Source organism: Macaca thibetana, chromosome 7 (genome assembly GCF_024542745.1).
Source record: "Macaca thibetana thibetana isolate TM-01 chromosome 7, ASM2454274v1, whole genome shotgun sequence".
In the NCBI taxonomy this organism is placed as follows: domain Eukaryota; kingdom Metazoa; phylum Chordata; class Mammalia; order Primates; family Cercopithecidae; genus Macaca; species Macaca thibetana.
In genome coordinates this window covers 46,908,972-46,935,390 of record NC_065584.1, presented here as the reverse complement: position 1 = coordinate 46,935,390, position 26,419 = coordinate 46,908,972, and the positions used below count along the sequence as shown (strand labels likewise).

The window sequence follows — 26,419 nt, the reverse complement described above, 5'->3', positions numbered from 1 at the left end:
ATATTTGCAAACCAGAAATCTGATAAAGGGTTAATCTCCAAAATATATAAGGAACTCAACTCAGTAGCAAGATAATACTTCATTTAAAAAATGGGCAAAGGACCTGAATAGACATTTCCCAAAAGAAGACATACGAGTGGTATATGAAAATGTGCTCGGCCGGGCACGGTGGCTCATGCCTGTAATCCCAGCACTTTAAGAGGCCGAGGCGGGCGGATCACGAGGTCAGGAGATTGAGACCCTCCTGGCTAACACAGTGAAACTCCGTCTCTACTAAAAATACAAAAAATTAGCCAGGCGTGGTGGCAGGCACCTGTAGTCCCAGCTACTCGGGAGGCTGAGGCAGGGGAATGGTGTGAACCCGGGAGGCGGAGCTTGCAGTGAGCCAAGATCGTGCTACTGCACTCCAGCCTGGGTGATAGAGCGAGACTCTGTCTCAAAAAAAAAAAAAAAAAAAAAAAAGAAAGAAAATGTGCTCAGCGCCACTAATCATCAGAGAAATGCCAATTAAAATCACAATGAGATATCATTTCACATCTGTTAGAATGGCTGTTATCAAAAAGATGAGATAAGTGTTGATGAGGATGTGGAGAAAAGGGAATCCTTGTATGCTGTTGGTGGGAATGTAAATTAGTACAGCCATTTTGGAGAACAGTATGGAAGTTCCTCAAATACTAAAAATAGAACTACCATATGATCCAGTAATCCCACTTCTGGGTCTGCAACCTATAGCCCTATTCACAATAGCTAAGATATGGAATCAATCTAAGTGTCCATCATTGGATGAATGGATAAAGAAAATGTGGTACATATACGCCATGGAATACTTCAGCCTTAAAAAAGAAGGTAATTCTGTAATATGCAACAACATGGGTCAAGCTGGAGGACATTATGCTAAGTGAAATAAGTCAGTCACAGAAAGACAAATATGGCACGGTCTCACTTATTTCTGAAATCTAAAAAAGTTGAACTTAGAGAAGTAGAGAGTAGAATGGTGGTTACCAGAGGCTGTGGGATGGATGGTGGGTGGGGAAAGGGGAGGTGGATGGAGTTAATCAGGTAAACACTGGAGAATAGGCAGTATTTTTTATTATTTTGTTGGCTAAAGGATATGAAATTTCAATTAGACAGGAGGAATGAGTTTTTGAGGTCTGTTGCACAGCATGGTGACCATAATTAATAATAATGTATATTTCAAAATTGCTAAAAGAATAGATTTCCAGTGTCCTTGCTACAAAAAAATAAGCATGTACATTAATTAATTAGATAAAATAGTTCCACAGTGAGTACGAATATCAGAACATCACATTGTACCCTGTAGATATTTACAATTATTATTTGTCAACTGAAAAAAAAGAGGGCTTTGTAAACCAGGCTGTCAGTTAAGATTTTATCCTGTGGCTAAGAGGAGATACTAAAGAGTGAGAAATGACTTTTCAAGGGGCCATTACAGTAGTTTGGATGAGAAATAATGAGGGCTTGGAGTAGATAGTAACAGTGGGTATAGATAGAGGATATTTTAGACGCAGAATATTTAAGTGGTTGATTTGATGTAGGAAGTATGTTAGAGAGAGTAGGCAAGGATAAATTAAAATATTATGACCCGACCGCATGCAGTTGTATGGTGTTAATTAGGTAAACACGGAAGAATAGGCAGTATTTTCTATTATTTTGTTTTGTTGGGTGAAGCGTGTGCAGAAATGAGAGATGAAGTAAAAACTTTAGTTTTAGACCTGTGAAGTTTTGTTACAGTGCGGCTTCACCACTTAGTTGTATGGCATTGTTCTGTTTGTCATCATATAAATAAAACTTATTTATTTATTTTTTTTTTGAGACGGAGTTTTGCTCTGTTGCCCAGGCTGTAGTGCAGTGGCGTGATCTCGGCTCACAGCATCCTCCGCCTCCCGGGTGTAAGCAGTTCTCTGCCTCAGCCTCCCAAGTAGCTGGGATTACAGGCGCCCACCACCATGCCTGGCTAATTTTTTTTGTATTTTTAGTAGAAATGGGGTTTCACCATCTTGGCCAGACTGATCTTGAACTCCTGACCTTGTGATCCACCCTCCTCGGCCTCCCAAAGTGCTGGGATTACAGGCATGAGCTACCACACCTGGCCAAAACTTCCTTTAAAAATCTTGTTTCAATAGCTTTCTATTTTGTGTTTTATTCATACTTTTAAAGATAATTAGTTAGATGTCTGTGATATCTGTATTGACTATTTATGTTAATCAGAAGTATAAAATGTTAATTTAATGGACATTTACTAAGTACCAGACTGAGCTGTACACACATTATCTCACATAATTTTTGAAACGCTAAGAGACAGGCATTTTTATTCCTATTTTGCATTTGGAGAAGAGGCACAGAGAGCTTAAGTATTGTGCCCAAGATTGCATTGCTAGTAAAGAATGGAGCCAAATTGTAAATATAGGATTTTCTTACTCTCTGAGTCTAGAACACGGAGTTCTATGGAATTATTAGAGATGAGAGAAAAAAGGTAGGTTGGGGTCATATTTTGAAGGCTATTAAAGACATTTGAACTCAATCTTATAGGTAGAAGGGTGTTGTTGAAGATAAATGTTTAAGTCTGGAGTGACAGGACTAGAGTTAGTAGGGTGCCTCAGAGGGTCAGTGTTTGGGGATTCATAAATTGGAGATTGAGGTAATTTTGTTGCATAAATTTCATTATGAATCTTTTGAACATGAATATAAAAATGAAAACGTTATAATTTTGAATAATAGCATCAGACATTTTCAATAGAAGGGGCACACATGAAGATGGACTTTCTTATGGCATTAACAATAGGCTCTTTTCTATGACAATCTATACATAAAATTCTTGTTCCTTATGGCTCCAGGGATTATCTCAAAGGTTTATTCTTAGTTTCATAATGAACAGATTATTCTTTTGGTGCAAAACAGATTATTCTTTTGGTGCAGAGAATTCTTATTTTAAAAGGGTGAGAAAGTCCTAAGGGCTTTTTAAAATAAATTCTGGATGTCAAAAAGACTTCAAAATTGTACTTAAATAACATTAAATCTTTCAGAAAATACAATAGGCTTTTTGTTTGCTTTTAATACTTGACTAAAGGCAGGTCAGTATCTGAGCTAAACTAGTAAACAGATAAAGGGTCAAATGATTGTTATAGCAAATTAGCTTCTATTCCTTTTTCTTCACGGCTGTTGTATCAACCTGATTCATTGGGTATGAATGAGACCTACTTCATCTGAAAACTTTTAAAAATAGCAATTCACTTTTATGGTTCTTTTCTTACTTTTTAAAGGAAGAGGTTTATATTATCAGATTATGATTTGCATTTATTATTGCTGTTACCTTTGCTTCTAAATTAAAATATGAAACAAATTATTTTACTTTTATTGGAATTCATAAAGTTTTCTTTTTTAAATTTTTATTTATTCATTTATTTTTTAGAGATAGGGTCTCACTCTGCCTCCTAGGCTAAAGTGCATTGGTACCATCATAGCTCACTGTAGTCTGAAACTCCTGGGCTCAAGTGATCCTCCTGCCTCTACCTCCCAAGTAGCTAGAACTACAGGTGTATGCCACCACAGTTGGTTAAGTTTTTAATTTTATTTTTTTGGTAGAGATGGGGCCTCATTATTTTGACCAGGCTGGTCTCAAACTCCTGACCTGAAGTGATCCAGAACTCATAAAGTTTTTAATAAGCATAAAAGAAATTGTTTGTATAAAAACAGATTAATTTCACTTAAGATTTAAGTTTACCTATTTTTGGGCTCTAAGGTAAAAGTTAAAATCATGGCTCAAGCCTGTAATCCCAGCACTTTGGGAGGCCGAGACGGGTGGATCACGAGGTCAGGAGATCGAGACCATCCTGGCTAACACGGTGAAACCCCGTCTCTACTAAGAAATACAAAAAACTAGCCGGGCGAGGTGGCGGGCGCCTGTAGTCCCAGCTACTGGGGAGGCTGAGGCCGGAGAATGGCGTGAACCCGGGAGGCGGAGCTTGCAGTGAGCTGAGATCCGGCCACTGCACTCCAGCCTGGGCTACAGAGCGAGACTCCGTCTCAAAAAAAAAAAAAAAAAAAAAGTTAAAATCAGTAGTAAACTGTCTAGTTTGCTAATAAACAGTGTTTTTTAAAACTGCTTTAAACATATTAGTAGAGCTCTACATGGGGTATCAATTTGACCACTTACTTTTCAGTAGATTCATACCGTAAGAAACCAAGATTATTTAGTCCTGTCGTTTTGAACCTTCCTCCTTTGCCATGTTCAAATCTGTAATTATAAAGGTTATTTTAATTAAATCTATAATTATAAAGGTAATTATAAATGTTGGGTATTAGTTTATTTTTTTCTCTCATGATAATTCAACAAGTATTTCTTTAGCCCTTACCAGATGAGAAGTTTTTTCTTTTTTTCTTTTTTTTAAAAAGTAGACTTTTTTTAAGTGAAGTTTTAGATTCATAGCAAAATTGAGCAGAAAGTACAGAGAGTTCCTATATATCTCTTCCCTCTACATGTGCACAGTGCACAGCCTCCCCGACTATTAACATCCTGCACCAGAGTGGTACCTTGTTACAATCAATGAACCTACATTGACATATGATTATCACACAAAGTCTGTAGTTTACACTAGGATTCATTTTTGGTGCTGTACAGCCTGTGAGTTTTGACAAACATATAATAATGTGTATCTATCATTATATCATATAGAGTAATTTTTAACTGTCCTAAAAATCCTCTTTGTTTTTCTGTGTGTTTATTCCTCCCTACCCCAACCCCTGGCAAACACTGTTCTTTTTAGTTTTTATAGTTTTGACTTTTCCAGAATGTTATATAGTTGGAATCATACAGTATGTAGCCTTTTCAGATTGGCTTCTTTCACTTAGCAATATGCGTTTAAAGCTCCTCTGTGTCTTGGCTTTATAGCCTATTTCTTTTTAGTGCTGAATAATATTACATTTTTTTTTAATCTACTGAAGGATGTCTTGGTTGCTTCCAAATTTTGGCAATGATTAATAAAGCGGCTGTAGCCATTCATGTGTGGGTTTTTGTGTGAACATATGTTTTCAATTCATTTGGGTAAATACCTAGGTGCTTGATTGCCAGATTATATGATAGAGTGTGTTTAGTTTTGTTAGAAACTAGGAAACCGTCTTCCAAAGTGGCTGTACCATTTCGCATTCCCCACAGCAAGGAACGAGAGTTCCTGTTGCTCCAGATCTGCACCAGCATTTTATGTTGTCATTGGAGTTTTGCCATTCTAATAGGAGTACATAGAAGTAGTGGAAGTGATAATAAAGATGAATCAGACCTAGAAACTGCCCTCAAAACTTAGACAATTCTTTTAGTCTAAGTTTTGGTGCCAGTTACCCTTCTAATAGGTCAGACAAGATGTGCATATTGAAAATCATTATACAAGGTAGAAAGTGGGTAAACACCAGCAGAGCGATATTAGATAATGTATTGTAAGCATTCAGGGATGGAGAGATTGTAACTACAAAGTGTCTCATAAGGAGGAGCTGGTGATTAAAATGGGTACAGAAGGGTGAGTCATATGTGGATATTTACTGTTGTTCTGGGTTGAGGTTGGTACTGAGATGAGCCCTGTGGGTAGGGAACAGTTTAATCACAGGTATGGAAATGGGAAAGTGTAGGGGCATACAAATGCAGAGGACTGCTAGGTAGCATTGGTTTTCAGGCATTGAGAGAAATGACACAACTAGTTTTGTAGGCATTGTAGATAAAAGTTCAGGTTTGGAATCAGATAGCCTAGGTTAATGGCTGGGCATGGTGGCTCACATCAGTAATCCCAGCACTTTGGGAGGCCAAGGCAGGTGGATTACTTGAGGCCAGGAGTTCAAGACCAGCCTGGCCAACATGGCGAAACCCTGTCTCTACTAAAATAGACAAAAATTAGCCAGGCATGGTGGTGCATGCCTGTAATCCAAGCGACTTGGGAGGCTGAGGTTGGATCTGGTAGATGTTGAGGATGGTGAGAGTTGTGAAAAAAAATCATTGGATTTGGTTGCTCAGAGGATGGCCTATTAAATACAAGAGGTAGATTGTGAGTGGTTGGTAAAGATAGTGGAATCACCATTTTAACTAAGGATCAGAGGTACCTTTTTGAGAATGCTGCTTGTCTGGAGCCTCCCTCTGACTGTTTTGTGTCAGGACTAGAGTGTGATTTATGAAGATTGTCCCACATTGCATCCTAGCCAGATTCCCTGACTTACTTTCTTTTCCACTTTATGTTAAAAAACTGGAGAAGTTGCTAGAGGATAATTGCTTCTCATTTTCTCTCAATTCTTCCAGATTTAAAATTGCATATGATAAAACTGAATAGACTTTTGCCTTTATACCTAAATGAGCCTGGATTTTCAACAGTGATTATGATAAATTGATGTTCTGAAATACGTTGGCCTCTTGAGAAGACAAAAATGAAATTATAGATCAAATTGGTCATCTGAGTCTGTTTGATGGCTTTACTCAACAAAACAAGCAACTCTGTTGGTCCTCCAGTATTACTTTTTAACTCTTATAAGCTATTAAAGGAAAGAGTGAGATGGGGAAGCAATCTGTAGAAACCCAAGGGATAGAGCAGAGTTATTTAGGGTAGATCCGTCTTGTTTGTAGGACAAGAAGCAGGAAGCAGTGGTAAGTAATTGGAGGAGGGGTGGAAAGGCTAATAATGGATGCAGAAAGATTACAAGGGAAGCTTGAATTGAATTATGGAATAGGAGAGTCTTACTGATATGGATTGCTCCATATGAATTTATATATAGCAAGAGGGTCTTTTTTTAATTGTTCAGAGTATTATAGTAACTTTGATTTACATATAGAAAATTAGAAGGGAATATGGCATTTATAATTTAAATTATTTTGATTTGGAATTATAAAAAGAGAGTTCTAATTCACAGAAAATTTAGTAGTATCTAAACATGTCTCAGTAGTTCTCTTAAATTCTTTTAGTCTAAGTTTTGGTGCCAGTTTATCCTTTATTTTTCTTCTTAAGTTCCAACTCTTTTATTTCATACGTTTCTAGAGCTAGACTACAAGGTTTGGAATCAGGTTTGGAGGTAATTCAAGCCTGTGCCTACTCATGTTGGAGACCAGTGGAATGGGGATAAAACCTGTTTTTTGTTTGATATCAATTATACAAATATATGATTTTTAAACTCTTTTTAAAATTCTGACTACTGTAGTAGATTCCAGACTTACTCTTTATATTAAAAAAACTTAAACAGTATTTTGTATGCTTTTAAAGCTAGAGAGGGGACTATAAAAATCAGATCTAATTAAGTATGGCAAGCACGTATCTTAGGTTTTCTGGAGTGAACCTGACATTTAGGTATTTTGTGCGAGTCAGACAGTCTGTCCTTGTATTTGGCTTGGAAAACATGGTTGCCATAACTAGAGCTAGTCTCTAAAATAGGTAGCTGATTAAAAGGTCACAAATAGAGCTATAAAGAATGACATCCTAACAAATGAGTCTCTGTGGTATTTATTTTTTATTATCTACTCAAGATTTATATTAAAAGTATTTTTCATCTCATTGTTTTCTTTCTAATGCAGTTTTCAACTTGACCAACAATGTGGATTTGGACAATACCAAAAAGAAAATGGAGATATATCAAAAGGAAAACAAAGATGTTATTCAGAAAAATAAATTAAAGCTGGTCGGTGGCTAAGTATTTTCTTCTTTTGTCTTAGAAACAAATGTTTCCAGGCCGGGCGCGGTGGCTCAAGCCTGTAATCCCAGCACTTTGGGAGGCCGAGACGGGCGGATCACGAGGTCAGGAGATCGAGACCATCCTGGCTAACACGGTGAAACCCCGTCTCTACTAAAAAATACAAAAAACTAGCCGGGCGAGGTGGCGGGCGCCTGTAGTCCCAGCTACTCGGGAGGCTGAGGCAGGAGAGTGGCATGAACCCGGGAGGCGGAGCTTGCAGTGAGCTGAGATCCGGCCACTGCACTCCAGCCTGGGTGACAGAGCGAGACTCCGTCTCAAAAAAAAAAAAAAAAAAGAAACAAATATTTCCACATGATACTTTAAAAAGACATCTTCCTTTAAACCAGTTACATTTACAAAAAATGTCGCTGAAATTTAGACCACAAATATGAATATACACTGTAGAGGTATGTAGGTAGGCAGGCACACATTACTACAGCAAAAACCACTTTGACAGCATTATGTTAGACTGTGCTTTCTTAAGGAAATGGATCCATAAGATAGGTGATTGTTAACGCTAGTTTTGCCTGCTTGTATAATTTTCCGGTAAGTGAGCATTTGGACAGTGGTCACAAAACAATGGAGGCTCATTTTTATCCTTGAACACTAATTTCTTTAAAGGAGGGAGTAAACCCAGATAGACGTTGATGGAGCTCCCAAGAGGGAGATAAAACAAGGACACTATTTATTAGAAACTAAAATGAATTCATGATTAGGTCAGAGGAACACCTTTGTCAACTAAGCTTAACTTTGGTTTCTCAATTAGTTACCTTTTTTGTTGTACTGAAATAGTATCATTGCTAGATATAAATATGATTTTGGTTTGTTTTAGTTGATCTCATGTTGAAGTTTGTTTTGAAAATATCTCGGCCGGGCGCGGTGGCTCATGCATGTAATCCCAGCACTTTGGGAGGCCGAGGCGGGCGGATCACAAGGTCAGGAGATCAAGACTATCCTGGCAAACACGGTGAAACCCCATCTCTACTAAAAATACAAAAAAAAATTAGCCGGGCGTGGTGGCGGGCGCCTGTAGTCCCAGCTTCTCGGGAGGCTGAGGCAGGAGAATGGCATGAACCCGGGAGGCGGCAGGACTTGCAGTGAGTGGGGATCGTGCCACTGCACTCCAGCCTGGGCGAGAGAGAGAGAGAGAGACTCCGTCTCAAAAAAAAAAAAAAAAAAAAAAAAAAAAAAGAAAATATCTCAGGAGTCATTATTATTAAATGTATTAAAATGTATTCTATAAAGAAAAAAGAATTGTATGCATACAAAGGATCAATTGTCTAATTTATACACTTTAGCTATCATTTATATAGTACAGTTTGACTTTCTAGTTGTAGGGAAAAGCAGAGGTAATTATGTTTGAGATACTTTATCAGGATTTTGTAATTAGTGAAAAGGATACAAGCATATTTGGATCACATAGCATATATTTTCATCTTGTATTTAGGAGAGACTTCCTCCTTATAGTCTTATAGTGCTTTGTATCAGCATTTCTTTCCTGCTGTAAAACTCTCAATGAATTGATACTACATTTTCATTCCATTCATACCTAGTCTAGCTTTCTTTAAAAGTATCTTATTTCTGAGAGCATCAGTATGTCATTAATGTTACTCTCTTTGCCTAGTAACCTTTTCTGGGAACATCAGAAGATACATGCAGAATAGGTATGCATAGATAAAATGTTTCATTAACCCCAAGTGTTGGGATTACAGATGTGAGCCACCACTTTTATCATGAAAGGGCGTTACATTTTATCAAAGCCTTTTTCTGCATGTATTGATAAGATTATGTGATTTTAATTCTTTATTTTGTTAATGTATATTAATTGATTTTGTATGTCAAACCGTCTTTCCATCCCAAGGATAATTCCCTCTTGGTTATGTTGTATGATCCTTTTAATGTGCAGTTAGATTCAGTTTATAAGTTTTGCTGAGGATTTTTGCATTTTTGTTCATCAGGGATATTGGCTCGCAGTTTTTTTTCCTTGTGGTGTCTTTGTCTGGTTTTAGCATCAGGGTAATAATGCTGGCTTCATAAAACGAGTTTGGAAGTATCCCTCTCTTCAATTTTTTAGAAAAGTTTGAGAAGGATTGATATTAATTCTTCTTTAACTGTTTGGCATTATTCACCACTACAGCTTTTTCTCTGTTAGGAGGCGTGATGACTGATTCAGTGTCCATACTAGTTCTAGGTCTTTTCAGATTTCCTATTTCTTCATAATTTGGTCTTAGTAGGTTGTATGTTTCTAGGAATTTGTTCATTTCTTCTAGATTAACTGAAGTGTATAATTGTTGGTGTGTAATTGTTCATAGTAGTCTCATGATCCTTTTATTTCTGTGGCATCAGTTGTAATGTCTCCTCTTTCACTTCTGATTTTGAGTCTCTCATAGTCTTGCAGAGTTTGTCAGTTTTATCTTTTCAACAAAACTTAATTTTGTTGATTTTTTTCTGTTCTTTTTCTATTTTCTATTTATTTTTGCTCTAATCTTTGTTATTTATTTTAATACTTTGTTCTGCTAACTTTGAGCTCAGTTTGTTACTAAATTTCTAGCTCCTTGAGACGTAAAGCCAGGTTGTTATTTGAGATCTTTCTTCTCTTTTAAAGTAGGTGTTTATCACAAGAAACTTCCTTCTTAGTACTGCTTTTTCTGTATCCCTTGAGTTTTGGTATGCTATGTTTTTGTTTGTGTTTGACCTGAGGTATTTTCTAATTTCCTTTTTGATTTCTTTGACCCAATGATTTTTTGAGTTTATTGTTTAATTTTCACATATGTGCATATTTGTGAATTTTTCCAGTTTTCCTTCTGCTATTGATTCCTGGTTTTATTCCATTGTGGTCAGGAAAGATACTTGGTATGATTTCAGTCTTCTTAAATTTGTTAAGACTTGTTTTGTGACCTAACTTGTGACCTATTCTGTAGAAAGTTCTGTATGTGCTTGGGAAGAATGTGTATTCCGCTGCTGTTGAGTGGAATAACAACTAACAGACATATACAGAGCTATAAAGTTGTTTTAAGACTTCTGTTTCCTTATTGATCTTCTTTCTGAAAGTTCCATCATTATTGAATGTGAGTTAAGTCTCCTACTGTTACTATATTGCTATTTCTCCCTTTAGTTGTCAGTTTGCTTTATATATTTAGTTGTTTATAATTGTTATAATTTTCTATATGTTGACCGTTTTATCATTATGTAATGTTCTTTGTCTCTTTTGACAGTTTTTTAATGAAAGTCTATTTCGTCTCTTACTATGTTCTTTGTTTCAGTGAATGGTGCCAGCATTCATCTAAGTATTCAATCCATATTTGGTCAGTGTTTATATTCTGTTGAAGATCACTCATGTTTTAAGCCTCATCCCTACTCTAATTAGATTATTACTGTATTTAGGGCTCTTATTTCTTTGAGACGGAGTCTCGCCCTATTGCCTAGGCTGGAGTGCAATGGCATGAACTTGGCTCACTGCAACCTTCATCTCCTGGGTTCAAACAATTCTGCCTCAGCCTCCCAAGTAGCTGGGATTACAGGCATGTGCCACCATGCCTGGCTAATTTTTTGTATCTTTAGCAGAGACAGGGTTTCACCATATTGGCCAGGCTGATCTCAAACTCCTGACCTTGTGATCCACCTGCCTTGGCCTCCCAAAGTGCCGGGATTACAGGCACGAGCCACTGCATAGGGCTCTTATTTCTTATCTGGATTATTTGAATATACTTCTAACTATTCCTCCTATTGTCAGTCTTGAATCCAGTTGATCTTTATGTATACCTTTCTGTTTCTAGTCATCTTTTTAAACTCATCCCTCAAATTCCCTTAATGTGTTCCCAGTGGCCTTAGTATAGCAAAATCCACTAGTATGGTATAACAGAATAGTTGTTCTGTTTAATAGTAACCTGTCTACATGAAATAAAGTAAATTCTATTTCCCTCGATATGAAATTGCTACATTATTAAATAATAAGTGACTAGTGTGTTTTATGCTTCCAATAGAGTGTGGTGTATGATTGCTCTTGGCTCCCAAATTTATTCCATGCCATATATAAATTTTTGTTTTAGACTCGAGAACAGGAAGAACTGGAAGAAGCTTTAGAAGTGGAACGACAGGAAAATGAACAAAGAAGATTATTTATACAAAAAGAAGAACAACTGCAGCAGATTCTAAAAAGGAAGAATAAGCAGGCTTTTTTAGATGAGCTGGTATGTATTAGTGCTAATTGTGATTGTAAAAAACGTTCTTCAGGATTTACCTTTCCTAGTAGGCTGAATGATGGCATTTAAAGGGCATTTCCAGTATTTGTAATCTGGTTCACCTTTAGTTTTGCTGGTTATGTATTGATATCAGTGTATTTATTGCTGAATAAGAGGTTGCCCCCCACCCACACTGAACAATGTATTTTTATGTTCACAATTCTGAGGGTTAGGAATTTAAGTGGTTCTTTTGGGCTTCTCTGCGTCCCTAATGTATTCTCAGGACACCTCTCCATGTGGTTTTGATAGTGACAGGAGGCAGCCAAATGCCTAGGCAGATAGGGTCGGGTACCCGGAGAAACCCCACCTCCATGTCGAAGACAGTTTAAAATCTGAAAGCCAAGCTACAAGTTAAATCCTTGGACCAGATTGAGAACTTGTCCTCCTCTTTGGTGTGCTTTCCTCTGATTGATCCCCACCCTTCACCTATTTTATATATGCCTACCCTTTCCTAATTGGTTTTCTACACTGTCATGCCCACCTTTGGGTAGTGTCTTCACTTCAGCCTTTTTGCATACTCATAAGCCAATTCAGCACATACTCCTCATCCTGTGCCTATAAAGACCCCAGACTCAGTAACTAGAGGAAGAGACAACCTGACTTTGGGGAAGACGACCTGCCCTTCCTCTGCCCTCTCCAGCTCACCTCTCTGCTAAGAGCTGTTTTCGTCGCTTAATAAAATTATCGCCTTCACCATCTTTAACCATCCCTGTGACCTCATTCTTCTTGGATGCCAGACAAGAGCTTGGGACCCACCGAGTGTCAGTACCCAGAAAAGCTGCCACACTGGCACTTTGTCCTTGCTGGTGGAGAGCAGCTGCCCCAGGTGACAAGGGCAGAAGCCAGCTGAGCTGCTAACACACTGCCGTCTGACGGCGGAACTAAAGGAGCACTATAACACCTCCCCTGGGGCTTTTGGGTTGTGGGCACCCTCACCTGGGCACTGCCACGTTCCCCTTGAGGCAACATGCCTGGTCTGGCTGTGGGCCCCACATGGAGTTTGCTTCTGTATCTATGCCTGGAGCGGATGGCTGGGTCCTGCACTTGCTTGCTTGTGCCTGGTCTGACTGTGGGCCCCACACAAAACTTGTTCCTGTGTTGGTGCTTGGAGCAGCCAGCTAGATCTGCACTGACTCACCCATGTGCTCCCTCCCACATGGGGTTGGGTGCAGTGGGTCTAGTAGAGGGGAGTCCTTACCGTGAATCTAGTGAAGGGGCTGACTACATCAGAAACTGCATCAATTTCTGTAACATTGTGATTGTACTTCTCACACGTTGGCTCAGGGTTACAAGAGAAAATATTCCAAGCATAAGGAAGTAGAAGATGCTAACATTTTAGGGCTTGGGCTAGGAAACTGGTGCAGCATTGATTCCACCATATTAGCAAAAGAGCCCACTCAGTTTCAAAGGGAATGGATATAGATCTCACCTCCTAATGGGAGTGTGATGGCCATCTTTAGTCCACACAGTATGTACTGGGAAAACTATGTTTTTCTAGAATTTGGCAAAATATAAATTCATTTGGGATACTCAATCTCTATACCGATATCAGTTTAGTGATAAGAATTATGAAAATGACTTTCATTTTCATATTGTAATTTGTCTTAACCTTATGCCTATTTATTTATATCTTGCCAACTATGAAGGATTTAAAGTGATTTCCTAGATATTGTTTGTGGACATGCCACTACTTTGTGTAACTTGAAGAACGATGTTAAAATGAGGTTCTAGTATATTTTACTTATATATTTTTGTTTCTTTTTTTTTTTTTTTTTTGAGACGGAGTCTCGCTCTGTCACCCAGGCTGGAGTACAGTGGCGCAATGTCAGCTCACTGCAAGCTCCGCCTCCCGGGTTCCCGCCATTCTCCTGCCTCAGCCTCCCGAGAAGCTGGGACTATAGGCGCCCGCCACCTTGCCTGGCTAATTTTTTTTTTTTGTATTTTTAGTAGAGTCAGGGTTTCACCTTGTTTGCCAGGATGGTCTCGATCTCCTGACCTCGTGATCCGCCTGCCTCAGCCTCCCAAAGTGCTGGGATTACAGGCGTGAGCCATTACTTATATATTTTTAAAAAGTTTTTTATTTAATATCCATTTTATTTTCAGATGAGAGAGTAACATTATAACTGAGATGAGCCAGTATATTCTTAATAGATTGTTTATATGGCTTTAAGCTAACTGACTAAAAGACATTGTTTCTGAAGCACTTTTCTCCTGATTAATGCTATTTTTCTAATAATGAGCTCATTTTGGCTCCATGCTGAAGTTTATATTGACTCTGTCTACTTTGTGACAGTATATTTTATATTTTTGCATGAAAAAATAGTGTATTTTTGCTTGAAAGAAATAGCAGTGTTTTTGCAAATTTTTGTTTTCCAGCAATTAGCTTCCTAGGTAGTCAACCTTATTAGATAATGACAGTAATAATAACTAAGGTTTATGAAGTGTTTCATGGATTTGTTACTATATTACTTGATATTTACAACCCTGTATGATATTGATGACTTCACAAACTAGAAAATCTTCCTCTCCAGGAAAGTCTTTTTGCATTCTTCTCTTTCCCTTTATGTTAATATAATTTATTTCCCTGAGGCTTTTGTGTGTGTGTGTGTGTGTGTGTGTGTGTGTGTGTGTGTGTGCGCGCGCGCGCGCGCGCGCACGCAGTGTTAATACACTTTCTTTTCTAGTTGATAATGCTATTATCCTATGATTGGGGAAAATATGTATATGTGTGTTTTTCTACTGTGCTTTTGCCAAAAAAGCATATAAGTCAGTTAACCAAGAGTAGAAAAAGAGAAAGCGAGATTACTTAAATTGTAAGGAGGTGCGAAACTAAAGGGAAAATAAGGGTAAGGGCATTACTGAGGCTTAGATAGAAAATGCTGTCATAAAACTCTATTTTCTATGAGTGGAATGTGAATTTGACTCTAAAAATGAGGACAGCAGCATATTAAATAGAGTAATGATGCTTTCTGTAGCAACTTTCATTAGTTCTTTCTTGAAACTATTAAGTGGCAGGTATGGCTTTAACAGTGAAATGACATGTTGTGTTTTATAGTTTTGTAGCTGTTTGGTGAGAAATTGAAAACTTTAAAAAATGAATTAGTAAATTGATGTTACTAATTATTAGTATATAATTACTAATTATAATTGTTTTATTGAAAGATTCTTCCCCTTATCATTTTATATGAAGAGTTACAGGCTCTTTTTTAAGTAATACTTCTCTTCTATATAATTAATTGAATTAATCCCAAATATAGAACTTTGATAGAAAATATACTTTTAACATTTTATGTTCCATCTAATAAAAAAGGTTTTTAGATTTTACTTTGAGGTTAGCCAGCTTTGCATAACAATTATTCTTGTGTATTCTTTTTCCTTTTTTTTTTTTGAGACGGAGTCTTGCTCTGTGCCCTAGCTGGAGTGCAGTGGCGTGATCTTGGCTCACTGCAACCTCCGCCTCCTGGGTTTCAAGCAGTTCTCTGCCTTAGCCTCCTGAGTTGCTGGAATTGCAGGTGCCTGCCACCATGCCCAGCTAACTTTTTTGTATTTTTGGCAGAGATGGGGTTTCACCATCTTGGCCAGGCTGGTCATGAACTACTGACCTTGTGATTCACCCGCCTTGGCCTCCCAAAGTGCTGGGATTACCGGCGTGAGCCACCGCACCCAGCCGCATATTCTTTTAGTCTTTAAAGTACTGTTTTGCTGCCTCACTGAGCTGCTATTGGCATGAAGCTCTCCTTTGATTCAGTGAGGCATGAAGCAAGATGTGAAACTACCATTGTTGTACATTGTGTGTAATCTGGAGTTAATATTGATTTTTGTGAGTTCTTTCTCCCACTTCCTGTTTTCCTCACCTGCAAGTCATTACCGCACATACTTTCCTCACTGTTTAGATCATATAACATGGTGGTTAAATAATTCTTAGTAATTTACTGTATTCATTAGTGCAATTAATTACAACAGATTGGTTTAGAATACCACTGCAGTTTGAATTTCTGGTTTTCATTTTTAAACTTATTTTTAAAGATTTTGTTATGTTTATTTTTCAGTCTTTATAAAATTTTTGTTGTAAATGTTAAAATACTTTAAATTTTTATGACTAATGAATTCATTAAATTTATTTTTATCCTCTTGAATCTTTATTAACTAAGTAAAATAATGTATTTCTTTTTCTGTATATGTTCATATGTGAGATTTTGTTTAAAAAACAATAGCATTTGTAAATATGTCTAGAAGCTTAATTCTTAGAATTAATTTCTGGACCTAATTTACACAAGTACTACTTATTAGAATTGTTTTCCTCCTGTTTTTGGTTCTGGTCTTTGTGCCAAAAGTCACTTTTTAACCTTTTAAAAAGTATTCACATTGTATTATACTGTATGTGACGGGATTTTAATGTTATGGTCTTAATGTTTATGGCTTAGCATTTGCAGTAATGTTGGCTAAAAGGTCCATTTATTTAATCCTAACTGTAAATTCAATTTTAAAAAACAGTTTGGAAAAAGATTTTTAAACAGGTCCTGACTTATTAAATCTTTTTATATTCCTGTTTGAAAATTCGCTTCAGTTTATGTCTTAAATTTTGTATGGGCTAATATTGTTGTCAAACGCAGTAGGTGATTTTTATTAGAAATATTGTTTGCCAGATGGCTTGCTGAAAGTCAGTTAAAATAATCTTTTAAAAATGGTCATTATAAAGCTTTTAATGAGTATTACAGGCAGTTCTTATTAAAATTTCTTTAAATATTAAACAGTGTGCCTTCAGGCAATTAATATAGGTGAGGGAACCTTTTAAGGTAAAATGTAATGCAAAGAATGAAATAACTTGAAAGGCTAAATCTGCATGTTAGGTATTCCCCAGAGCATGCATGTTTCACATAGTTTATTTTACTCCATTAATATTTTTTGTTGTTGGAACTCCTACTTAATTCTAGTTTAACACTTAGTAATGCTTCTAAGCTTCAAAATTTGAGTGCTAAAATAGAATAGAGTAGGTTGGAACTAAATTCTTTGCTTCAGTATCAAAACTGTTTTAGATCCTTAGAATGTTTGTTTTTATTAGATTTCAGCTGTTTACCAAGACACTTTAACATTCAGTTCCTTTTATGCGAATGTGAAACCAGGATTAAAACAAGCCAAAGTCTTGACTAGCAACTTTTTTTTTTTTTGAAGTTAATACATTGCTTTTATATAAGAATTTTTGCTTTTTAAAGGAAATACCAGTTAAGGAAGAGCACTTGAATTGATTTAGAGTATAAATTGAAAAGCAATACTTTTAACTTTTTAGCTAAGGAAATTTATTTTTCTTTTGTTAGTTTCTACATGTGAAAAGATAGAGTAGCTTTTAAAATATTTTTTTTTGGCCACAGCCCATTAAAAATGTTCTTTAATTTTATATTTTATTATAAAATTCTTAATATAAATCTAGAATAGCTGCAAGGAATCTTAGCAATACAGTTACTCATGCATTACTAATACTTTGTGTAGAATATAAAAGGTATTCTAGTATATTCTCCTCATACTATATTTCATCACTTTTCCTTCATTATTGTTAAAGCCAGGTCTTAATGATTTTGCCCCTTAATAAGGTTATATCTTATAAATAAATAAAATTTATGTTCTTCCATTTACTATTAAAAGTTTTAATCTTTGTAACACTGCTCTTGCAAAACACTTCTATTATAAAATCTTGGTGTGCAACTTTATTCTAGGACAATTCTATTGAATTAAGTTGCTTGAGTTATTTCTATACTGTAACCTTAAACCAATTCCTTTAAGTATATTAATTAACCACATTTGTGCCTAAAAAATTGTTAAGCTGCTAGATTTGGAAAGAAAATTAAAATCTGTATGTTTACTTTATGCTGTGAAATGTTAATAATAGAGTTTCTTCAGGATTAAATTCTGTGTAGTCACTATTTTAACATCTATAGCCTCTTTGAACAATATGCTTTAGCACATAATATAAAAGATATTCTAGTATATTCTAGTATAAAAATGTGTTTGTACCTTCATCTTTGTTTATAGATACAGAAAGTTCTCAGTCTCTTTCTGTGTGTGTGTGTTTGTATGTGTGTGTAGGAAAGAGAGAGAGAGAGAGATCTTTTCCTCCTGGTACCTCCTTCTGCATATGTTTTTGGGTTCTTATTTAACTGAAAACTCAGAAAGGAAAATGTCTGGATATCATTTAGTTTAGACCTTAGTTCCACAGCCCTTTAAAGATGTAAGAGGACTTCTTGTTAAACAGAATAAATAACAGTCTACGTATAAAAATTAGTAATTTGCTCATGGTATTAAAATGTGTCAGTGTGCTTAGAATTAATATAAGATATTAAAATGTTTCACTGTCATTTTGTTACTTAAGTTAAAAAACATAGACTTAAATTTTAAAATTAAGTTAGAAAAGGAGAAAATAAATACGCTTTTGGTTGTACTTACAATAGTTTCATTGTGCAAAATAGAACAAGGATCATTTCCAAACGGTCTCAGGTGAAATCTAATGGGAAACAATTTCAAACTGGTCTAAATTTACTGGTAAAAAGAATGCGTCTTAGATAAACATCTGATCTAAGTTATAGTACTTTGTACTATGCTTTCTGTGATTAGCTTATTTTTTTTGTTTTAATAAATGTGGTTGGTTTGCTAGTTGAAATAGGAACTTTTAATGTGGATTTTATAAAAATACTTGTTTGCAGGTTATTTTGATTTATGAGTCTACAACAGCCTTTTCTTATTATGGAATGTTAGTATTTTTTGTAAAGTGTCCTCGGTAATGTGAATATTTAGTTTGACATGAAATGCTTATGGAAAGGACATAATTTAAAATAAAAGTTTTGTTGTTTTTAGTTTTCCCTTTTTACATTTCTTATTGAACTTGAACTATTCTTACAGGAGAGTTCTGATCTCCCTGTTGCTCTGCTTTTGGCTCAGCATAAAGATAGATCTACCCAATTAGAAATGCAACTTGAGAAACCCAAACCTGTAAAACCAGTGACGTTTTCCACAGGCATCAAAATGGTAAGCCTTATTTTAATTGCTTGTTTGAAAGATATTTTTTCAAGGATTATGCTTTATAATTTTACACCATTTCTATAGTAAACCGAAATGTTCAGATGTTTAAGAACAGTGTCTGATCTAGTTTTAGATGTCTGGAAATATGGATGGGTGCAGTATGAGGAAAGTGAAACAAATAATTTTCAAAGTATACAACACAATATTTTTGTACGTGAATTGGGTTTGTATGACTTTCTTACTCTACTTGCATTTTTAAGCTTGTAGCGTAGAAAAACATTTATAAATATTGTTTGGAGAGTAGTTACCATCTGCAGATATGAAATGGGAAAGTAAATGTATCAATTAATGTTTTCTTCTAAACAGTTTTCTTCACATATATATTTTTAAAAGATCTGAAAGCCATTTTTAGTTTCTAGACTGATGAATAGATTAATTTGGGTTTAAAAAACTTTATTTTATATTGTATTGTTATATTTTGTTTATTTTAGCATTCAAGGGAAAGATTTTATAAGCCAATGATGTTTTTGTATACTTTGACAGATTTTTGTTTGTTTGTTTAGAAAATATATACTTTGGCATATTAATTTTAACATGTGTTTAACATTTAGATGTTTGAGATGTAGCCACTCTAAAGATGTAACATTCAAATTCATAATTATCTTTTAAAATAGTCTCATTAGAGTAGTATAAAATATGTGGTTAGAAAAGATAAATGCTTGAGGTGATAGATATCTCAATTACTCTATTTTTATTATTGCATATATGTACACAGGTATTAAAATAAAAGTATCACAAAATATGTACAGCTACTCTATATGAATTAAAAACTGGTTTTAAAAAAGTTGTGGCAGCACTACAAAGTCATGGTTATGGATTTGGACTTTGAATCCAAACAGACCTGGGTTCAACTCTCAACAACCCATTTAGCCAGCTGCTTGACATGAGCAAATTACTTTGCCTTTCTAATAAGCCTTTTTTTCCCATCTATAAAATGGTGATGATAATACCGATCTCATAAACTTGTTGGGAAATAATGTGAACAAAGTGCACAGTGTATTACTTGGCTTATAGTAAGCTCTCAATAATTGAGGCTAGTTTTTATTCATAATAATGAGTTGATAACACAGATGGCTATACTAATTTATTCCTTAAATCTTTACATATTTTTTATATACATAAAACTCATTTTTATACATAGTTTTAAAATTCAAGATGATGGAGGTTGCAGAATTTTTGTTTGGCTTTTATCATTGTATGCCTGCATTTCAAAGTCAGTGTTAATGACATGCAATATTGAAGTGGTGGGAGTTTACTGGTTTTACCAGTAAACTCATTTATTTTCAGGAATGAAGTCTTGTATTCAGATGACACGATGTAGCTACAAACTTCAGGAATGTATCCCCTATTGTAAATTGAGCATGATGAGTATGCAGGAAGGAATGCCTCAAAACGTTATCAAAGTATATTTTAAATTAGAGATAATACTCTAATTTTAAGAGGGAAAGGACTGTTTCTTTCTGTTGACCCCGATGGATAAAGTCATATTTACTCTAATTTCATTGTTGCTTCCACTTTAGCAAATGTGTAGCAGCTGCTCCTGTTTTCTAGTTCTCTTTCTTTTATAGTATATGTAATATTAAAATAAGATCTGGCTTACAGTCTAAGTAGAAGATACAGGAACTCATCTTAAGTCTTTTGCAACTTTTTTTTTTTCCAGTTGCTGACTATAGAATTTGAAAATCTAGATACTTTTGTACTAAGTTGGCTCTACTTTTAAAATTTATCTTGAATTTACCCACTTCTCTCCCCCTCTATCATCCTGGGATAGTTGCCATCGTTTCTTTACTGTACTATTGCAGTAACATTCCACCTGGTCTCTCTATTCATCTGTGTACCCCATAATCTAGTCTATAAGCCTTTGAGTGGTTTCCTAATAAATGAATGATGGTAAATAAACAATATTAAAAAAATCAGCTCATCACCTCCTTGCTTACTATCTTCCTATGTCTTCCCAGTACACTTAGAATAAAATTCAGAATGCTATCTACTTTCTCACCTGAGAAAGGGACATTTGTACTAAGAAGTCAATGGTAAAACGGAGTTAGCCATGCAAAAATACAGGTAGAGAAAAGAGGAGTAAAGAAGGCCTAAGGTAAGAAACAGCATTTTCTAGAAACAGACAAAAGATACTGTTAAGAGAATACTTTCCCTACTCTGCCTTGCTCCTTATGCTCAATTCACACTGACCTTTTGACTATTCTATCTGAAGTATCTTTCTCCTGCCCCCGTCCACATTGTGTTATGCTTTTTAAAATTTTAATATAGAGACAGGGTCTCATTATGTTGCCCAGGCTGGTCTCAAACTCCTGAGCTCAAGTGATCCTCCTGCCTTGGCCTCCAAAAGTGTTAAGATTACAGGCGTGAGCTACCATGCCTGGCCTATGTTATGGTTTTTAACCCTTTATAACATATATCACTATCAGAAAGTGTCTTATGGGTACACTGTTTAATGTTTATCTTTACCGCTAGAATATAAATTCTGTGTACCTAGAACGAGGTTTGTCTCTAGTACCTATTTAATGAATGTTCACTGTGGACCTTCATTAAATATTTTTGAATGAATGACTGTATCTTACATATTAGGCTCACATTTAATAGAATGAAGATCCTGAAGTATTTTCAAGTTTCTGTGACTTTATGGTGTTTACTCTGTTTGGAATATACTTAACTGCTTATGAAAACTTTACTTATAATTTATGGCATCAATCAAGTGTGATTTTCGTGAACCGTCTTTTGTGTGGAATTTAATTACGTATTCTGATGCTTCCCCTAACATTTTATACGTACTTTTATTATATATTGTAGCTCCTGCCTTTTATTGCAATTGGCTATTTTCCATGCCGGTCTCATTTTAGATGAGCTTCCTTAAGGACATAATGTGTTCTGTGACCTAACTTTATGTGTTCTTGTGGGGACTAAATATTGTACTGTGTAATTATTCAAAAAACTTTTTTGAATAAATTATTCCCATTTTTCTTAACTTCAGAGCATTTTGCTTTGCCATTGGGAGATTCACATTTGGGTAAAGAAGAATTTGATGTACTGTACAGCCAAAGTAAAAAAAAAAAATTTTTTATAGATATATCTAAATTTCCATCGCTCTATCACATTTTTACATTCCATTACCAATGAGAATTACAGATTATGTATTCCTCCTCTTCTGTGTTCTTATCTTTTAATTTTTACCTGTGGTACATTTTGAAATTTATATAACCTGGGTAGACCTCTTAGGTAGTCAAGTGCTTTTCTTTGGCCTAAAGAGAGGCAGCATCAGATCTACATCCTTTTTTCAACTAGAGAGAGTAGTTGCTGGTAGTCTTTCTGTGTTTCATAATGTTCTATTTATTTAAAAACGAAATGAATTGGAATGGTCAGATGTAAAAGTTTTTGGAGAGCACTGATTCATAAATCTGCTAACCTGAACATGATATGAACAAAATACTCTGCAATTTATTTCCTTGAGGAGATTAGGAAATATATCCATTGTGGCAAAGTTGCTTCAGCAGCATACTTTTAAAATTATTTATTTATTTTAAATTTATTTTTAGAGACAGGATCTTGTTCTGTCACTTCAAGCTGGAGTGCAGTGGTGAGATCCTAGCTCACTCTAGTCTACTTCTGGGCTCAAGCCATCCTCCTATTGCAGCCTTCCAAGTAACCGGGTTTATAGGCTCACACCACCACTCTGGGCTAATTTTTAAGAAAATTTTTCTTTGTTTTTTTTTTTTGTAGAGGAGGCAGGGTCTAGTTATGTTGGCCAGGTTGGTCTTGAGCTCCTGGTCTCAAGCAATCTTGTAACGCCTCAGCCTTCCAAAGTGCTAGGATTACAGGTGTGAGCCAGTGTGCTCAGGCAGGAGCATACTTTGTTTTTTATTTTTTTTTGAGATGGAGTCTTGCTCCAACCAGGCTGGAGTGCAGTGACACAATCTGGACTCGCTGCAATCTCTGCCCCCTGGGCTCAAGCGATTCTCCCACCTCATCCTCCCTAGTAGCTGGGACTACAGGTGGGTGCCACCACACCTAGCTATTTTTTGTAATTTTGGTAGCAGTGGGGTTTCATCATGTTGCCCAGGCTGGTCTTGAACTCCTGAGCTCAAGCCACCTGCCTGCCTTGGCCTCCCAAAGTGCTGGGATTACACTGTGCCCGGCTGAGGAGCACACTTTTAATGATGAAAGAAGTTTCAATCTCAGCTCATCTTGGAGCAAATTTAATAAACCTCCCTCTACTCTGCCTTTTAAAGTACTGGATGAACAGGTGGGTCTTACACCCTGGCTTTAAGGTCAGCAACCTTGAAGACTGACAAAGGGATCAAATTCTAAAACTGAAAACTCACTACTTCGAGTACTCTCCCTTTAGCTATCCCTGAATTCTGTGAGAGCTTGTTAGCAGCAGTGCTCTCTGTTTATCTGATTACTTTTGAGTGGGGATTGAGGAGGGCTAATGCGTTGCACAGATTTTCTTTTTGCCTGAAGAGTATCTTACCCTGAGTTTGTTTTTAATAATGTTTAACGTTCTGCAGCAAGGCATATAGATTTGGAGAGGAAAAAAAGTTTTATCTTTACATTGCCTTTATGTTCTTCTGAACATCTTTCTTTGAGTGGTATTTAAGACTTCTATTACCTTTAATTTTCTATAATTCCAGCTACTTGGGAGGCTGAGGCAGGAGAATCGCTTGAACCAGGGCGGCAGAGGTTGCAGTGAGCTGACATTGTGCCACTACACTCCAGCCTGGGCAACAAAGTGAGACTCCGTCTCAAAAAAAACAAAAACAAAAGGCTGGGGGCAGTGGCTCATGCCTGTAATCCCAGCACTTTGGGAGGACGAGGCAGGTGGATCACGAGGTCAGGAGTTGAAGACCAGCGTGGCCAAGATGGTGAAACCCCGTCTGTACTAAAAATACAAAAACTAGCTGGGCACGGTAGCAGGAACCTGTAATTCCAGCTACTTGGGAGGCTGAGGCAGAAGAATCACTTGAACCAGGGTGGCAGAGGTTACAGTAAGCTGAGATCAAGCCATTGCACTCCAGCCTGGGTGACAGAGTGAGACTCCGTCTCAAAACAAAACAAAAAAAAAGAAATCACCATTATTTTGAGATTGTGATAAATATAAAAATGCCAAGCTTTGATTTGTAAATATATGAATATTTTTCTTTCCTTTTATGTATCCATTTTTCTCCCCAACTGCCCATCCAGCTACTTTTTTTGAATTTTAAAATTGCCTACCTTGTTTGTCATATGTGTGCTAGCTATTAGGTTATAAACATCTTGAGGGCAGAGGCTTCATATTTGAACATCGTTTTATATGATCATGGCTATGTAGGTACTTAAATAATATCAGATATTCATGATCGGTTTCAAACTTTCAAATGTCAGAAGTATTAACATATCTTAAAATAATGTAAAGAAAAATACTGCTTAATAAGGAACTACCAAAGTGTAAAGTATAGAAGAAAGAAAATGGGCATAACGGGATTAAATCCCAGCTTTACTGTTATTAGATATGTTTCCATGGGTAAGATATTACTTTACTCTTCTGACTTTGTTTTCTCATTTGGGAAGTTGAGAAATGCTAACTTCATATGATTGTTCAGAATATTGAAATCTATACATGAAATGCTAAAACTGGTGCCCAATGTATGCTAGCCATGTGGTAAATAGTAATAATTGGCAACCATAACGTTACCATTAATGTTTGTTATATTTTGTAGTTAGATATATAAATGAATTATTTTATAATGCCCTTGAACCAAATGCTGAATATTGTTATAAGTATTCTGTCACATACTTAAGTTATATTACTCTCAATGTGTGTTAAAGTATTGGATCACTTACCCCCACCCCATTGGATCATTTCCAGATGGATAATAGAAAAGTAAAACAATAAAAACATCCTTAAGAGAGTGGGAAAAAAACTAGCCACAAAGTGACAAAAGTTATTTACAACATATGTAACTGATAAAAGGCTTAGATCCAGAAGGTATAAATAACTCATATATATGATCTAGAGTTTTGAACAGGCATTTCTAAAAATAGGATAACCAATCCTCAGCCTCATTAGTGACTGGTGAAAGAAAATGCAGATTAAAATCACAACATGGCACTAAATACCCACTAGAATGGCTAAACTGGAAATAAAAATCACAGTTGGTTCAAGGGAAAGGTAAAATTTAGAATAGTATAGTATTTACGTGAATTTATTAGTGTCAATTGTTTATTGAATGTGGAGACTGACACAGAATACAGATGAAAGTCTAAATGTTTATGACGTTAAGTATTTTTATTCTTTTTAGAAAATCCAATCCTGAAATGAAGGATGAAAAGTAACATTAAGCACCTATATCCCAGGGGTTGATTTTGTTGAATGCCTGCTATAAGCCAGCATGGTCTGGCTGCTGGATATGCAGGAATACAAACATTACTTAAGAATTTGTGACCTATGATAGTTCTTTTTTATAATAGGTATTAATTTCTGTTTTTATGTCTTCATAAAATAGATGGTATTCCTGTTTTTACAAATGTGAAAACTGAGTCTTTGAGAGGTTAGATCACATTTAAAAGATGACACTGAAACTAATTTTCTATTACATCTCATATTTAATTAATGAAAATATTAATAAACTTATACATTCTGATTCAGGTATCCTGTGAGAGCTAAGATTTGAGCTCTTGTTTCTAATAGTGGGCTGATTGTATGGACTAGGTAATTTAAGGGACAGGAGTCAGCATAATAACTTTCTTTTCCTGATCTATTCTACTTAAAAAAAGTCAAACGTAAAATGAAGTCGGATGTGCTCAACTTGGAGAGGAACCAAGGAAAGATATATAAATATGATTAAGGTTTCTGGAAATAGATCTTTTGAGATGTGACAGAAAAGACTGAATTCATTTGTTTAATAACCTTGAGAAAGTTGAAGGGTTCAAAATGGGCATAAAATAATGACTAAGAAATGAGGATTTAATTATTACATATTCACATAGGTGGAGTTCAGTCAGTCAGTGAACATATTTTGATTAGGAATATTATGAAGGTTGTGCCGGATTTATTATTTGAAGTATATTTTATAGGAATTAAACTCTCAGGGGGTGGAGGAGCGTCAGGCATAGGGTCTTAGAGAAATTATGTAATTTGTGACTTCAGTATTTAAGAAAGTTCTACTTATCACTATTTTATGCATGAATAAGAGAAATTTCTTCTTTTTTTTTTTTTTGAGACGGAGTCTCACTCTGTCACCCAGGCTGGAGTGCAGTGGCGTGATCTTGGCTCACTGCAACCTCTGCCTCCTGGGTTCAAATGATTCTTCTGCCTCAGCCTCCTGGTTAGCTGGAACTACAGGTGCGTGCCACCATGCCTGGCTAATCTTTTTGTATTTTCAGTAGAGATGGGGTTTCAC

The 26,419-nt window shown here is 35.9% G+C and overlaps 2 protein-coding genes across 4 annotated transcripts in view; one reads left to right on the top strand and one right to left on the bottom strand.

Moving 5' to 3' along the window:
• The window catches only part of DHRS7 (dehydrogenase/reductase 7), a 977,513-nt gene that overhangs the window by 652,790 nt on the left and 298,304 nt on the right, over window positions 1-26,419 (bottom strand). The window lies entirely within an intron of this gene.
• The window catches only part of MNAT1 (MNAT1 component of CDK activating kinase), a 240,589-nt gene that overhangs the window by 69,182 nt on the left and 144,988 nt on the right, over window positions 1-26,419 (top strand). For all 3 annotated transcript variants that reach the window (XM_050797813.1, XM_050797812.1, XM_050797814.1), the window contains exons 4-6: window positions 7,556-7,659; window positions 11,763-11,903; window positions 18,846-18,971. In XM_050797813.1, the coding sequence (XP_050653770.1) occupies window positions 7,556-7,659; window positions 11,763-11,903; window positions 18,846-18,971 (371 nt within the window). The remainder of the gene's footprint in view (window positions 1-7,555; window positions 7,660-11,762; window positions 11,904-18,845; window positions 18,972-26,419) is intronic.